The sequence below is a fragment of the Physella acuta genome, unplaced genomic scaffold (assembly GCF_028476545.2).
Source record: "Physella acuta isolate Inbredline_101_S28 unplaced genomic scaffold, ASM2847654v3 ptg000264l, whole genome shotgun sequence".
Lineage (NCBI taxonomy): Eukaryota > Metazoa > Mollusca > Gastropoda > Physidae > Physella > Physella acuta.
In genome coordinates this window covers 2,465,711-2,479,269 of record NW_026731783.1, presented here as the reverse complement: position 1 = coordinate 2,479,269, position 13,559 = coordinate 2,465,711, and the positions used below count along the sequence as shown (strand labels likewise).

General features: G+C 34.6%; 1 protein-coding gene across 3 annotated transcripts; it reads left to right on the top strand.

The window, feature by feature from the left end:
* The first annotated feature begins 2,315 nt into the window (after nt 1-2,315).
* On the top strand, nt 2,316-13,256 carry LOC131939047 (putative zinc finger protein 840). 3 transcript variants are annotated; one of them, XM_059297295.1, is made up of 2 exons: nt 2,316-2,333; nt 10,317-13,256. In XM_059297295.1, the coding sequence occupies exon 2, from the start codon at nt 10,760-10,762 to the stop codon at nt 11,720-11,722; it is 963 nt and encodes a 320-aa protein (XP_059153278.1). In that variant the 5' UTR covers nt 2,316-2,333; nt 10,317-10,759; the 3' UTR covers nt 11,723-13,256. The 3 variants fall into 3 exon arrangements, with proteins under 3 accessions (XP_059153278.1, XP_059153277.1, XP_059153276.1); XM_059297294.1 differs by having other exon boundaries at nt 2,331-2,399; XM_059297293.1 differs by having other exon boundaries at nt 2,331-2,465.
* The last annotated feature ends 303 nt before the right edge of the window (nt 13,257-13,559 follow it).

The following is a 13,559-nucleotide window of genomic DNA, read 5'->3' as shown; positions in this document are numbered from 1 at the left end:
TTCAATATTTGAAGTAAAAAAATATTAAAATTTTATAACTTAAATAATAGTATCTAAAGAAATACAAGGCAAGTAATCTAAAAAAAATTCACTATTTATGTTGGAGGAAATTTTTTTCAAAATTACAAGTAAGAACAAAGATTAAATGGACAAGCTTTTCCTTGACATAGCTATTTGAAAAATCACTTTTTCATTCACACAGGACAGAATTTATTAACTTGCAGTTAAATTAAATAGTAGTATTTATAGTAAAAGTTTTGATGCTAGAAGTTATTTAGCTGAGCGGGTCGGCGTGGTCGAGTCGGTAAAGCTCATGGTTGCTAAACCGAAAAGTCTTGAGTTCGAACCCTCGGGCAGATGAGGCTCGTTAGCTGGGTACAGCCACTCTTCTAGGAGAGACAACTCCAAAATTAAACAACTGCTGCCTTGTAGTTTGTTCTTGGTTGGACAAAGGCTATGGAAGCAAATCCAAAAAGAAAAGCAGGCTGAAATCGGAGTCATTGGCCTCAATGGCGCATAACCAGTTGACACGTAACGCTTAATTGTGTTGGAGGCGTGGTCGAGTCTGCAAAAAGCTCATGGTTGATAAATTCGAACAAACCCACTGGCAGATAAATCTCGATCCCCTTCAACACTAATAATTAAGAACGAAGAAGAAGAAGAAGATTTAGCTGAGCATCAACTGATGTTTTCAGTTACACATGGCATTTTTGCTTGAAATTCTTTTTTATAATAAAACATTTTTCTGCAAACATAGCTTCAAACCACACCAAGTAGTCCATACAGGAGCACATTATCTTGCAGTGTTTGTTAATTTGTAATAATTTTTGCTTTGAGGGTAATTCCAAGTGCAAAAGTAATGTCTTGCTAATGAGTAATGTTGTTGCAAAATGTTTATGAATCAGCACTATTTTCACCAACATGAGCTAAGCCTCTGTATGAAAAGGGAAAACCTAACTCTTGCAGTATTTGTAATAAGGCTTTAACTTTTAAATATCTATTTAAAAGGTTGCTGGCATACCCATAAAGAAATAGAAACTTTCATTTGTACTTTGTGCAACAGAACTTTTAGTTACAGTTACAGAGGAAAAAAAAACAAAAGCACTTCTACTCTACCAAAAAGATTTTTTTTTTACAAATCTTTTACAAGTAAGAGTTATTAAGTTATTATATAAAAAATTGTGACAGACATTTTAAAGACAAGCTTTTCACATTCTATGTTCGTTTAGAACTAAAAAAACAAACAAACTAGAAATTAATTAAAATACTCTGTTGACAGAGTTCAAGCAAGATTTTAGAAAAATATCGATGATATCAAGAAAAATTCAACTGCAAATTTGAGGGGGGGGGGGGGCGTTGTAGACTAACGTGTGAAGTCCCTAGGGAGGGGGGGTGTTTAAAAATCTCCAGAAAAGCTTGACGTCGGTGGCAAAGCGGGGAGTGCGGACCGCACTGGGTGACACCATTTAGGGGGGAGGTGACACCAAGGCAAAAAATAGCAAAATATATAGAGAAAAATGATAATTCCACTTAATTAAGTGACTAATTCGAGTGTTAAATAGTTTTTAAAGAGGAAATTTGACAAATCCCGACAACGGTGGAGGGGGGGGGGGGTGTGCAAATCGAAAATTGAAAGTTTGTCCCCGGGCGCCGGGAAAGGTCGCTACGCCTCTGGGGGGGGTGTGACACCATTAAGTGCCGCACCGGGTGACACCCGACCTCGCTACGCCACTGCGTGACGTCATTTATGGATGATTACTCATGACTACTGACCCAAAAAGTTTCGAGAGCGGACCCCAGGAGAGGAAACTCCAAAAGCTGATGCATATTGTTGTTGAGTGGACAAAATATATGGGAGCAAATCCAGATATGACGCATAACTTTAATTTCTTAAATTGAAGAAATCCCCTCTAATATTAACATTAAGAACTTAAGACAAAAGCACCACAAAGGGAGCAAATTAAATAAAAGCTTGTAAAAAATGCACAAAAAACGTTTTTAATAACAAGCATTTGTGTAATAATGCGCTAAAATGAGAAAATAAATGATTTTCTTTAAATTTCAATGAATTACTAACCAAATAACTAAAAAGAAAAGAGTGGGTCGCTATTTTATGTAGCCTATGGAATACCTTTATTAGAATTTAAGTCAATAGGGATTAGGGTGGTGAATTTTCATTTTCTGATATTTTATAATAAGAGGCATGGGTGGTGTAGAGAAATGTTGTACTCCTGCAATTGTTATTTATTAGTAAACTAATGGATGAATGAAATTTTTTTAATATATTGCGAGTTTTCGTAAACTAGGCGACCCTATGCATGTTTATCATTGCAGTAAGTTGAGGAAGTCAGGAAGTAATTTTTCAGTAGCTTACGCAGGAAATTTAAACTTTCATTTTAGTAGATCTAGATTCTAGTGCTAAGTAAAAACTACATGCACGATTTTAATTCCTAACTTTGACTACGGTAAAAACAGTTAACTAGACTAAGGTAAAACTCCATTTTTAGCCATTTTTTAAAGTATTTTTTAGCGTATTTTATTCCCCCGCTTCACGTTCACCTCCAGTTGAGCGTATTTTTTATTTTATTATTAAATTATTATAAACTTAAAATTATAAACACAACCAAAACACACAAAAACGTTAGGAAAACACTAGATCTACTTATTTTTTTATGAATGTGGTTTTTGATTAGAAAATGTAAAAAAACACATAAAAAAGCATTAGAACTGTTCCAATTAAATATCGTGTGATCGTCAGCGGGAGAAAAATCCTTACACGGTCGAGGATTCACAGTAAGTTCACATTGACTTTAATTGTATGTATCGGCATACGTCATAGCTCGGACCATAGCTGTTTGAAATTGTGTTGGCCTCAGTTTTGGCATCATTGCAAGTTCATAAATAAATGTTTATTTATAGTCTAGTAGTAGTATCATGCCTGGGAGATACTTGTAACAATACAAACTTAACCGCCTTGCAATTGTGAGTACGTACTTCACCCATTGCCTTAAAAATTCTAACTGACACACGAACATAGATCTAGCACATTCAATATTCTAAATTTGGATTTTTTTAAGTTTTGACAAAAGTAAATTATCAAAATCTAAAACAAAGTCAGTCTCTTTGATTTTTGTTGATTTTTATTCATTTGTTAAAACAAAAATACAATACAAATAGCCTAAATAAATCGTTTTTTCCTAATGTTTTGGTGTGTTTCGGTTATTATAATAAAATACGCTCAACTGGAGGTAAACAAGCAACAGAGAATAAAATACGCTAAAATGGAGTTTTACCCTAGACTAATTCGTAGGCCTAATGAATCATTTTTAATAATATAATTATAATAGTAATAGGTAATAGGCCTAGGCACTTACCTAGGACCTGGCCTAATATAATATAATTTTTAATGGTAATCTATCATTTTAGGTACGTAAAATCGCCCGCGACTAGTAATGTGAAAAACAGGTGACTCCTTAAATTTTAATAATTATTTCACGTTTTGAGGAGGATTTATGTTTTGAAAAATACAAAAATGTTTCCCTGTTTCATTTATGTACCTGTTTTTAAACAATTGAATTAAAACTTTTCAGTAATAAATGAAAACTAGCGATGTTTCCAACAGATGCAACATTGCTCATTAACTATAGCAGCCATCTTGTTGAAGTTTTTTTTTATAAACTTATAGCGCGAGATTCAGGGGAAGTCTCTCTAACTTACAGATGGCCGCTTTTTATATATAGCAAATCCTGTTCGCAAACACTGCTGTTTAAAGTTAATTTCTTGCCTATATTGATATATTTAGCCATTGATTTAGGTTTATTATTCATTTATTTATAATATTTGACACAAATATATCACACTATACTTCTAAAGCCTTGACAATGAGGTACCTTTTTGGTACATTACTAGCCGTGGGCGATTTTTACGTACCTAAAACTATAGATTACCTTTTTAATAATCCAGATCAAGTCTAGAATCTAGATCTATTTAAATGATAACAAAATCTTGAACCTGACAAATTGAAGGAATTATACTCCTTCAATTTTTCCTGGCAGTGAGTGGAATAGTAAAATAGTATTTAATAGTAGGGGCCTATTTATTTAGGATAATTTGATGAATTTTGAATTTAGCTAATTATTATCATTTTCGGACAAATTTGACTTTGTGATGATTTGATTATTAATTTAGATCTAGAAATCTAGGTAATCTCACAAATAAAAAAAAATTGTAATCTATTTTTTTAGGTATGTAAAATTGTCTGAGACTAGATCTAGTAATAAGTAATGTGAAAAAAGGTGACTCATTAAATTTTAGTAATAAGCCTATTTCACATTTTTAAAAGTTACAAAAATCAAATGTTTCAAAGTTTCATTCATGTACCTGTTTTTAAACAATTGTATTAGCCTAAAACTTTTCAGTGATAAATAAAGACTAGTGATGTTTTCATAAGAGACAACCAAGCTCATTTACTTTAGCAGCCATCTTGTTTAAGTTTTTTTTGGTAAAATTATAGTTTGAGATTCAGGGGAAACCATGCTAATTTACAGATGGCCGCTGTTTATATAGTAAATCTTGCCCGCAAACAATGCTGTTTAAAGTTAATTTCAGGCCTATATGGATATATTTAGCTATTGATTTTGTTTTATTATTCAGTTATCTATAATATTTGACACAAATAGGCTATATCAAAATATACTTTTATTAAAGCCTTAAAATAATGGAACTTTTTTCACATTACTAGCCTTGGCCAATTTTACGCACCTAAAACGCACTTATATATATACACACACACACTAGTGCATTGCGTTTTAACCTGAGTTCAATCCATCCCCTGGGGTTCAGTCTGTCTCATGGGTTCAGTGGAGGTCAAGACACACCTGATTCATATGATTCACAATCTGATTTTGTCAGTGGGGACGATAGAATTATAAGGAAGGGTGTGGTGAATGCATATATGAAACTAGTGGTGTTTGGTATGTCCAAAAATTTTAAGAACCACTGTGCTGGGCCTATGTACTATATAACTAATATAATATAGTATATAGGCCTATCTATTACTATTATAAATGGTGTACGGAAATAAAGTCACAGGAAAAAAAACGCAGATAAAAAGTCACAGGTTTTGCTAGGAAAAAAAGTCACCGAAAAAAGTCACAAATGAAACATTTTATTGGGAAAAAAATCACAGAAAAAAGTCACAATTTTTTTAAAAAGAAATACTTTGATTTAATTGTTAAGAACTGTAAAATTGTGGGTGTTTATTGGTGTGGGTTGTTTTTGTTTTAGTAGCATTTTACAAACGTAAGAGCATTATGATTTATAACAATAATACGTAAAATAATATGACGCAATTTACTTAAAAACCTCAAATTTTGTTACATATATGCAGGTAGGGGGCCGGGCTCTCCGCCTCGAAGGAGCCCACAAAAGCGAGCTGGTGGTTCCTCTATTCTTGCCTGGACAGCCAGGGGCAAGGATCAGAAGGTAAATTCTACTGGCCAAAATAGTGAGGAAAACAACAAATTACTTGTTATCCTGCAGTGGAATGCAGAGGGAGTTCATAAAAAAAAGGAAGCCTTAAAAATATTCCTACATGAAAATAAAGTAGACGTTGCTTGTATTCAAGAAACTCACCTCAACAACAATCTTCGCTTCTCTATTAGAGGATACACCTGCATAAGGCAGGACAGGGAAAACAGACCTAAAGGAGGTATCCTCATTCTCATAAAAAATGACATTCCAACAACAGATATCGTTATACCAAACTCAACAGCATCTGAGATAATGGGCACCAAACTCATACTTGCAGAAGGTAACCTAAATATCTTCAATTGCTACTGTCCTCCTGATAAGGACCTGGAACTGGACCGCATCTCCCTGCCAAACAGCGAAGAGTGCCTGGTTGTGGGAGACATGAACAGCCACTCCCAGAGCTGGGGTTACCCTGACCTCAATGCTAAAGGAGAGGAAATTGAAGAATGGCAAGCAGAAAATAGGCTCATCCTTCTAAATAAACCTGATGATAAACCAACTTTTTACTCAAGGTCTTGGTTAACCACGACTACCCCCGACCTAGCTTTTGCTACTAATGGCATATCCAAAAAATGCAAAAGAGAAGTTGCAGATCAACTAGCCACTAGCGACCACCGACCAATCCTGATCCAGATAGAAACATCAAACAGGCCAATTGAAGCCTACCCCCGCCCTAGATGGAACTACAAAAAAGCTAATTGGGAGCTCTTCTCTTCCCTCACAGACTCCTACACAAGACCAATCAACTGTAAAACCAAACAGGTGAACAAGTCATACACAGCCTTCTCAAAAGCAGTTCTGTTAGCAGCCAAAAAATCTATTCCAAGGGGAGCAAGGAAAAATTATATCCCAAACTGGACTCCAGACACTCCATGACGAGACAATTGATGCTAGAAACATTGTTGAAGAAAATCCCACTGTAGAAAATAACATAAAATTAAAATCAGCAAACGCAGTCTTTAGAAAAAAGTATCTAACTGCATTGAGGAAAAGCTGGCAAGAAAAAACAGAACACCTCAATGTAGATAGAGATGGTCACAAACTATGGAGTATTGCAAAAAGGCTAAACCAAGAAGAAAACAGAGCTACTCCCATAGTCATCGACATTGAAAACACGATCAAAACAGAAAAGGATGCAGCAAAAGAATTTATAACCCACTTCAGCAAAGTGGGACAAATAAATATCAGCCACCAAAGAGTAGAAGAGGTTAAAAATCAAACTGAAGTTAAAGAAAAACTACAGAAAGTCTCTCCCCCCTCCTCCACTGGAATGGTAGCTCGAATTAGCAAGAAGGAGCTCGGAGAAGCAATGAAGCTCCTCAAACTTAAGCAAGCTCCAGGCCCTGACAAAATCTCAAATGATATGCTCATGCACTTGGGCCCCAATGCTAAGAAAAAACTGCTCCAAATATTTAATGCAAGCTGGAAATCTGGGAAAATCCCAAATATTTGGAAAAAAGCAATCATGATACCTGTTCTAAAAATAGGAAAACCCAGGAACAAAGTCGATAGCTATCGCCCAATAAGTTTAACAAGCTGCGTTTGTAAACTGATGGAAAGAGTAGTAAACAACAGACTGACCTGGTTTCTAGAATCGAACAATCTACTAGCAGACGAACAGGCAGGCTTCAGGAAGTGCAGATCTACTGAAGACCAAATCACCTTCATTTCTCAGGAAATATAAGATGGCTTTCAAGAAAAAAAAACAACCTCAATAGTGTGGGTCGACTTTGAAAAAGCCTTTGACAAGGTTTGGGAGCAAGGCTTAATTCTAAAGCTAATAAACCATCAAGTATCTCATAACATGCTAAACTGGATAAAAGGTTACCTAAGCAACCGAAAAGCATCAGTCTCCATGCAAGGAAAAAGAAGTCACACAGTAACTATAAAAAATGGAGTCCCTCAAGGAGGAGTCTTGTCTCCTACTCTCTTCCTCATTTATATAAATGACTTAAATGAAAACATACCAAGGAGAGTAAAAAGAAGCATGTTTGCAGACGACCTTTCACTAATCAGCACAGAGGAATATATTGGTACCTCAAAATTTCGTCTTCAAGAAACACTTGACAAGCTCGGCAAATGGACCAAAAACTGGGGCTTATCCATCAATACCAAGAAAACAACTTACTCAATCTTCACCTTATCAACTAAACATCAAAAAATGAAACTTACCCTAGAAAACCAAGAGCTAGAAAAAAATGACCACCCCAAATACCTAGGAGTCACTTTTGACACTCGACTTACCTGGAGAAAACAAATAGAAAACACACAAAGTAATGGGATCAAAAGACTTAATCTAATGAGGAAACTGGCAGGAACAGACTGGGGAGCAAATCACCACATCCTGAAAAAAACCTACACCAGCTATGTGAGACCTACGTTAGAATATGGTGCTTCGGCTTGGGGCTCAGCAGCAAAAACAAATATTAGCAAAATTGACAAAGTTCAGAACATTGGTTTGAGAATAATGACAGGAGCCATGAAAACAACACCCATAAAAGCTATGGAGGAAATAGCCGCTCTTAGCTCAATAGAAGAAAGAAGAGAATCAAAAATCCTCACTCATTACACAAAGCTAGAGGCACTGGAAAACCATAACCTAAAACAAAAACTCCAGAAACCCAGTCCATCAACCAGTCTACAAAGAACAAGTTTCATCAAAGAAGCAAAGAATCTGAAAAAGAAATATGAAATCGAAAATATCATTCCTGAAGCAATAAAAACTCAAAACCTCTCCCCGCCTTGGATCTCCCACTGTCACTTAACCATTATTGACTCAATAGACACCATAGGAAAAAAATCTGACTATGATCTAGAAGAACTTAAGAAAATAACAAATAAACACATTAAGGATCAGTACCCCAGCAATACCTGGATTAGAGTTTTCACAGATGGCTCAGCTGAAGATGCCACAAAAAACGGCGGGGCTGGCATCCTTATTGAATGGCCAAGCGGAAAAAGCCTGGAAAAGGCAATAGCCACAGGCAGCCTATCCGACAATTTCAGGGCAGAAAAAGAAGCTTTAGAACACGCAGCAAACCTCCTGTCAGAACACCCTGAATCACCGAATAGTCAGATTGTATTTCTTACAGATGCCAAATCAGTCCTGCAATCCCTACAAAATCCGGAGTCCTATATTCAAACACTCATGACAGCACTAGAGAGGCTAAAAAATACCTGCAGCAGAATTGTGCTGCAGTGGATCCCGGGCCACTGCCAGATCCAGGGTAACGAGATCGCAGACCAGCTGGCAAAAATTGGGGGAAAGAAACCACAACCGGAAATTTCGCTACACCCAAAAGAAATAAAAAGAATAATTAAACACAAACAAACGCAAATGTGGTCTGTCACACACCCTCACTACATTAAAGACGACGGCTATTACAATTTAACACGAAAACAACAATACATAATCTTTCGACTTAGAACAGGCCACAACAGACTAAATCAACACATGCACAAAAAACTGAAGGTTGGGTGTAGCGAAATGTGCCCTTGTGGCAAGGCCCCGGAAAACACGGAGCACGTACTCCAGGATTGTACTCTGTATAGCCAGGCAAGAGGCAGACACTGGCCCCAGCCCACCCCACTCAGGGAAAAATTATATGGGACACCTGACAAACTGGAAACCACAGTCCGGTTTGTCCATGAAGTTGGACTTGTTGTCTGAATCCTCCACCATATTCAAAAATTAAGAACGAAGAAGAAGAAGAAGTTACATATTAATACGCGGTAGAAAAATTAATTACAAAAGAAATTTTGGCACATCATTGTGCTTTGCATATTTGTTTTTGCCGTTGGTCATTCCTTGGTCGGCTTCTCCTCGTCCGACCATATTGCTTGTTGTTGACGTTTTGCCTCAATGACAACCTTTGTACGGAGTCGGTTTTCTGTTTTGATCTTTTGTTTTGTTATGTAATGAGCGTGATAAACGTGGGCAGTACAGGTGGTTGACCTATTTTGGCCATGAGTTCAGGGTGGCAATCAGAGTTTCTTCCAGGCATCTCTTCGGGGGGGCAAAGCCCCCCCGAAAATTTTTTACCGCCCCCCCGAACGAAATGAAATTTATATAATTTATATAGAAAATATATACTTTTAACAGTGTCCGCCCCCCCGAAGAAAGTTTACCGCCCCCCCGAAGATTTCAAGTGCCCCCCCGGAGAAAAAAGTCTGGAAGAAACACTGGTGGCAATTCACATGAACTACGTTTTTATGCCATTTTGCGCTAATTTAAAGTTTGTTTTAACAAACACTATAAAAAAAGAGAAGGTTTGAACATTTTATTAAATTGTATTAAATATCATATGTATAAAGGAATTAAAACGTAAATACTTCACACTAAATATTTTCGTGTGTTATAAATATAACTATACGCATACAACCTTCGCACATTTCATTATATTTAATTAATCGTAAGTTGATTTGCATTTTCTGAATATTTAATACACACGAGTATTAACAAATCCCATGCAAATATATATTTGTGACTTTTTCCTGTGACTTTTTTTCCTACAATCTAATAAATGACTTACTGCTAATACTAGCTCTAGTTTCTAGCACTAGTTGTAGTAACTAAGCCATCTAGACTACTTTTCTCATTAGGCCGAATTTTTTAAATTTAACCTATTCTCCCTTGCTATGTATATCCATTACAAGTTTTGCAAAACTCCAAATTTATTAATTTCTTTTGTGAATAGTCATATACCATAATTCTAATATATGTATTGTAGCTTTTAGTTAAAATGTGTAATATTAACTTAATACATTTTTCTTTCTCAAAATAGTGCCATTTGGAGCTGACTAGTTATATAATTCCTGTACAAATCTCCTTCCATTCAGCAGTGAAGGCTTTTTGTTTGATGTAAACATTCCAAGTTAAATCTCAGTCCACCGAATGTGATTCTACAGTCCAATGTTATACAACTTACAAGTCATTAAAAAAACCAGTCAATTTTCATGGAGATTCAAATGTGTTTTTTTTTTAGATTTGTTGAATAACAATATATCAAATGGTGCATGGTCTATATAACCATGTGCTTAATAATAACAGTTTCACATACACAAAAACATCTGAAAGTATCATTGTGTCATGTGTAATCATTCTCTAAGGATAATACCACAAACTTACAAGCACTTGTTAATTAATCTAGAGGATAAATATCCAACACATCTTTAAAAGAAATTTAATAGAAAGTTCTCTTTTCAAGACAAGTCTAAAAATTGCATTATGCCAAAACCCAAGTGTTTATTTTCTTGTGACATGTGTAAAAAAACTTTTAACAACAAATCTAATTTAACTAGGCACTTACAAATGCATACAGGGATTAAGTCATTTTCATGCAGTGTTTGCAGCAAAACATTTCTAACTAAACATCATTGCAGTGAGCACAGTCTTACACATTCACTGTCTAGAGATTTATTTGTATGTCCTGTTTGCCATAAATCTTTTACTACCAGGCGTCGTTTTAAAACACATCAGGTAGTGCATACACATGAGAAACCATTCACCTGCAATGTTTGTCTCAAATCGTTTTCTTTTAAGTGTTCTTTGCTTGTTCACCAAGCTAGCCATGCACAAGATCAAACATTCTCTTGCAGTTTTTGTAGTAAAACTTTTGTTAATCGTACAAGTTTTCGACGGCATCAGCATTTACATGAAAAGGGGAAGCCTTATTCTTGCAGGCTTTGTACAAAAACTTTTGCAACAAATTATCATTTAAAACGTCATCAGTATACTCATAGTATAATAAAACCCGTCAGATGTATTTTGTGTAACAGAACTTTTGGCTACAAATCTACAATAGAAGATCATCTCATTAGCCATATAGAAGGTAAAGACAATTCTTTTAGTTGTAAAGCTTGTAATAAATGTTTTACTGGTAATGGAGCTTTGGAGCAGCATAGCTTCACTCATCTAGAGAAGATATTTACTAATAGTAATAGGCCTACTTGCACTGTTTGCTCCAAATCATTCAGTTCTCTGTCTGGTCTATATAAACATCAAGTTGTGCATACAGGGACGAGGCCATTTGTTTGCAATATTTGTGGTGCGACTTTTAAGTTGAAACATCATTTAAAAGGACATCAGCTTGTGCATTCAAAGGAGAAAATTGGAATATGCTGTTTGTGTAACAGAACTTTTACTTACAGATCGTCCTTAACAAGACATCTGTTAATACATTTGGTATAGAAGCGTGCATCAGAGACTAGACCTAAAATACTTGAGCGACAGAATCAAGTACTGAAAATTTTTTTTGTTTAGTTACACATCATAATAATTCCATTGTATTTGGCCAATTTGTTCTTTAGCTAAACTATTTTTCTTATTACATTTTCTTGGATCAATATTTTAAACTGAGGTAATGGGTGTAGTATAATCAACTTGTCGCCAAATCTTTGCTTTTAGTCAGTAGTAAATTGGGATAAAAGGATGATTTCTAATAAAGGAGTTATAAAAGTAATGGAACAAAATACTACAAATTAATAGTAGATGATAAAGTGATTAAAAGATTTTAATTGTAAAAGATATAATGCTATTTTTCTGATAATAACCAAACTATTAAAAATACATATTTATGTTCATTAGGATTAAATTGGGTAAAGAGTGTGTATGTTTTTTTTTTGGCTGCATAAGTAAATAAAAAGGTTTTTGTTCTCAGTGTTTTTTAGGCTTTATACTTTATTGTAAGTAAAAACTTGATAAAATGAATATATGCTATTTAACAACTTAATAAAATGAATGTATGCTGTTTAAGAACTAGATAAAATGAATGTATGCTGTTTAACAACTATATAACATTAATGTTTGCTATTTGACAACTAGATAAAATGAATGTATGCTATTTAACTAGATAAAATGAATGTATGCTATTTAACAACTTAATAAATTGAATGTATGCTGTTTAACAACTTAATAAAATGAATGTATGCTGTTTAAGAACTAGATAAAATGAATGTATGCTGTTTAACAACTATATAACATTAATGTTTGCTATTTGACAACTAGATAAAATGAATGTATGCTATTTAACTAGATAAAATGAATGTATGCTATTTCACAACTTGATAAAATGAATTTATGCTATTTAACAACTTGATAAAATGAATGTATGCTATTTAACTAGATAAAATGAATGTATGCTATTTAACAACTTAATAAATTGAATGTATGCTGTTTAACAACTTAATAAAATGAATGTATGCTGTTTAAGAACTAGATAAAATGAATGTATGCTGTTTAACAACTATATAACATTAATGTTTGCTATTTGACAACTAGATAAAATGAATGTATGCTATTTAACTAGATAAAATGAATGTATGCTATTTCACAACTTGATAAAATGAATTTATGCTATTTAACAACTTGATAAAATGAATGTATGCTATTTAACTAGATAAAATGAATGTATGCTATTTAACAACTTAATAAATTGAATGTATGCTGTTTAACAACTTAATAAAATGAATGTATGCTGTTTAAGAACTAGATAAAATGAATGTATGCTATTTGACTAGATAAAATGAATGTATGCTATTTGACAACTAGATAAAATGAATGTATGCTATTTGACAACTTGATAAAATGAATGTATGCTATTTGACAACTTGATAAAATGAATGTATGCTAAGGGGTCACCCACAAATGACGTCACGCTTTTTTGGACGATTTTACCTCCCCCCCCCCTCCCCTGCGTCACACATCGTCACAAAAAGCCAGACCCCCCCCCCCCCTCTCTAATACGTCGCCAAACCTCAGCCTACAACACCCCTCAATATTGCAGTTGATTTTTTCTTAAAACATGGATGGATATTTTTTCCAAAATCTTGTCTGAACTCTATCAACATTGAGTATTTTAATAAATTCCTATTACAATTTATTAAAACAGTTTTCTAAAACGCGAAATAACGGCTAAAATTCGTTTTCTAACATTGCTTTTTTATAATGGAAAAGTGTGACGTCGCACCATCTGAACCCCCCCCCCCCCCCCCTTCCTCATCACACACCGTCACACAATAACGGACCA

What these genes read in the sequence shown, in the direction of transcription:
- LOC131939047 (XM_059297295.1), top strand. Translation starts at nt 10,760, where the DNA reads ATGCCAAAACCCAAGTGTTTATTTTCTTGTGACATGTGTAAAAAAACT.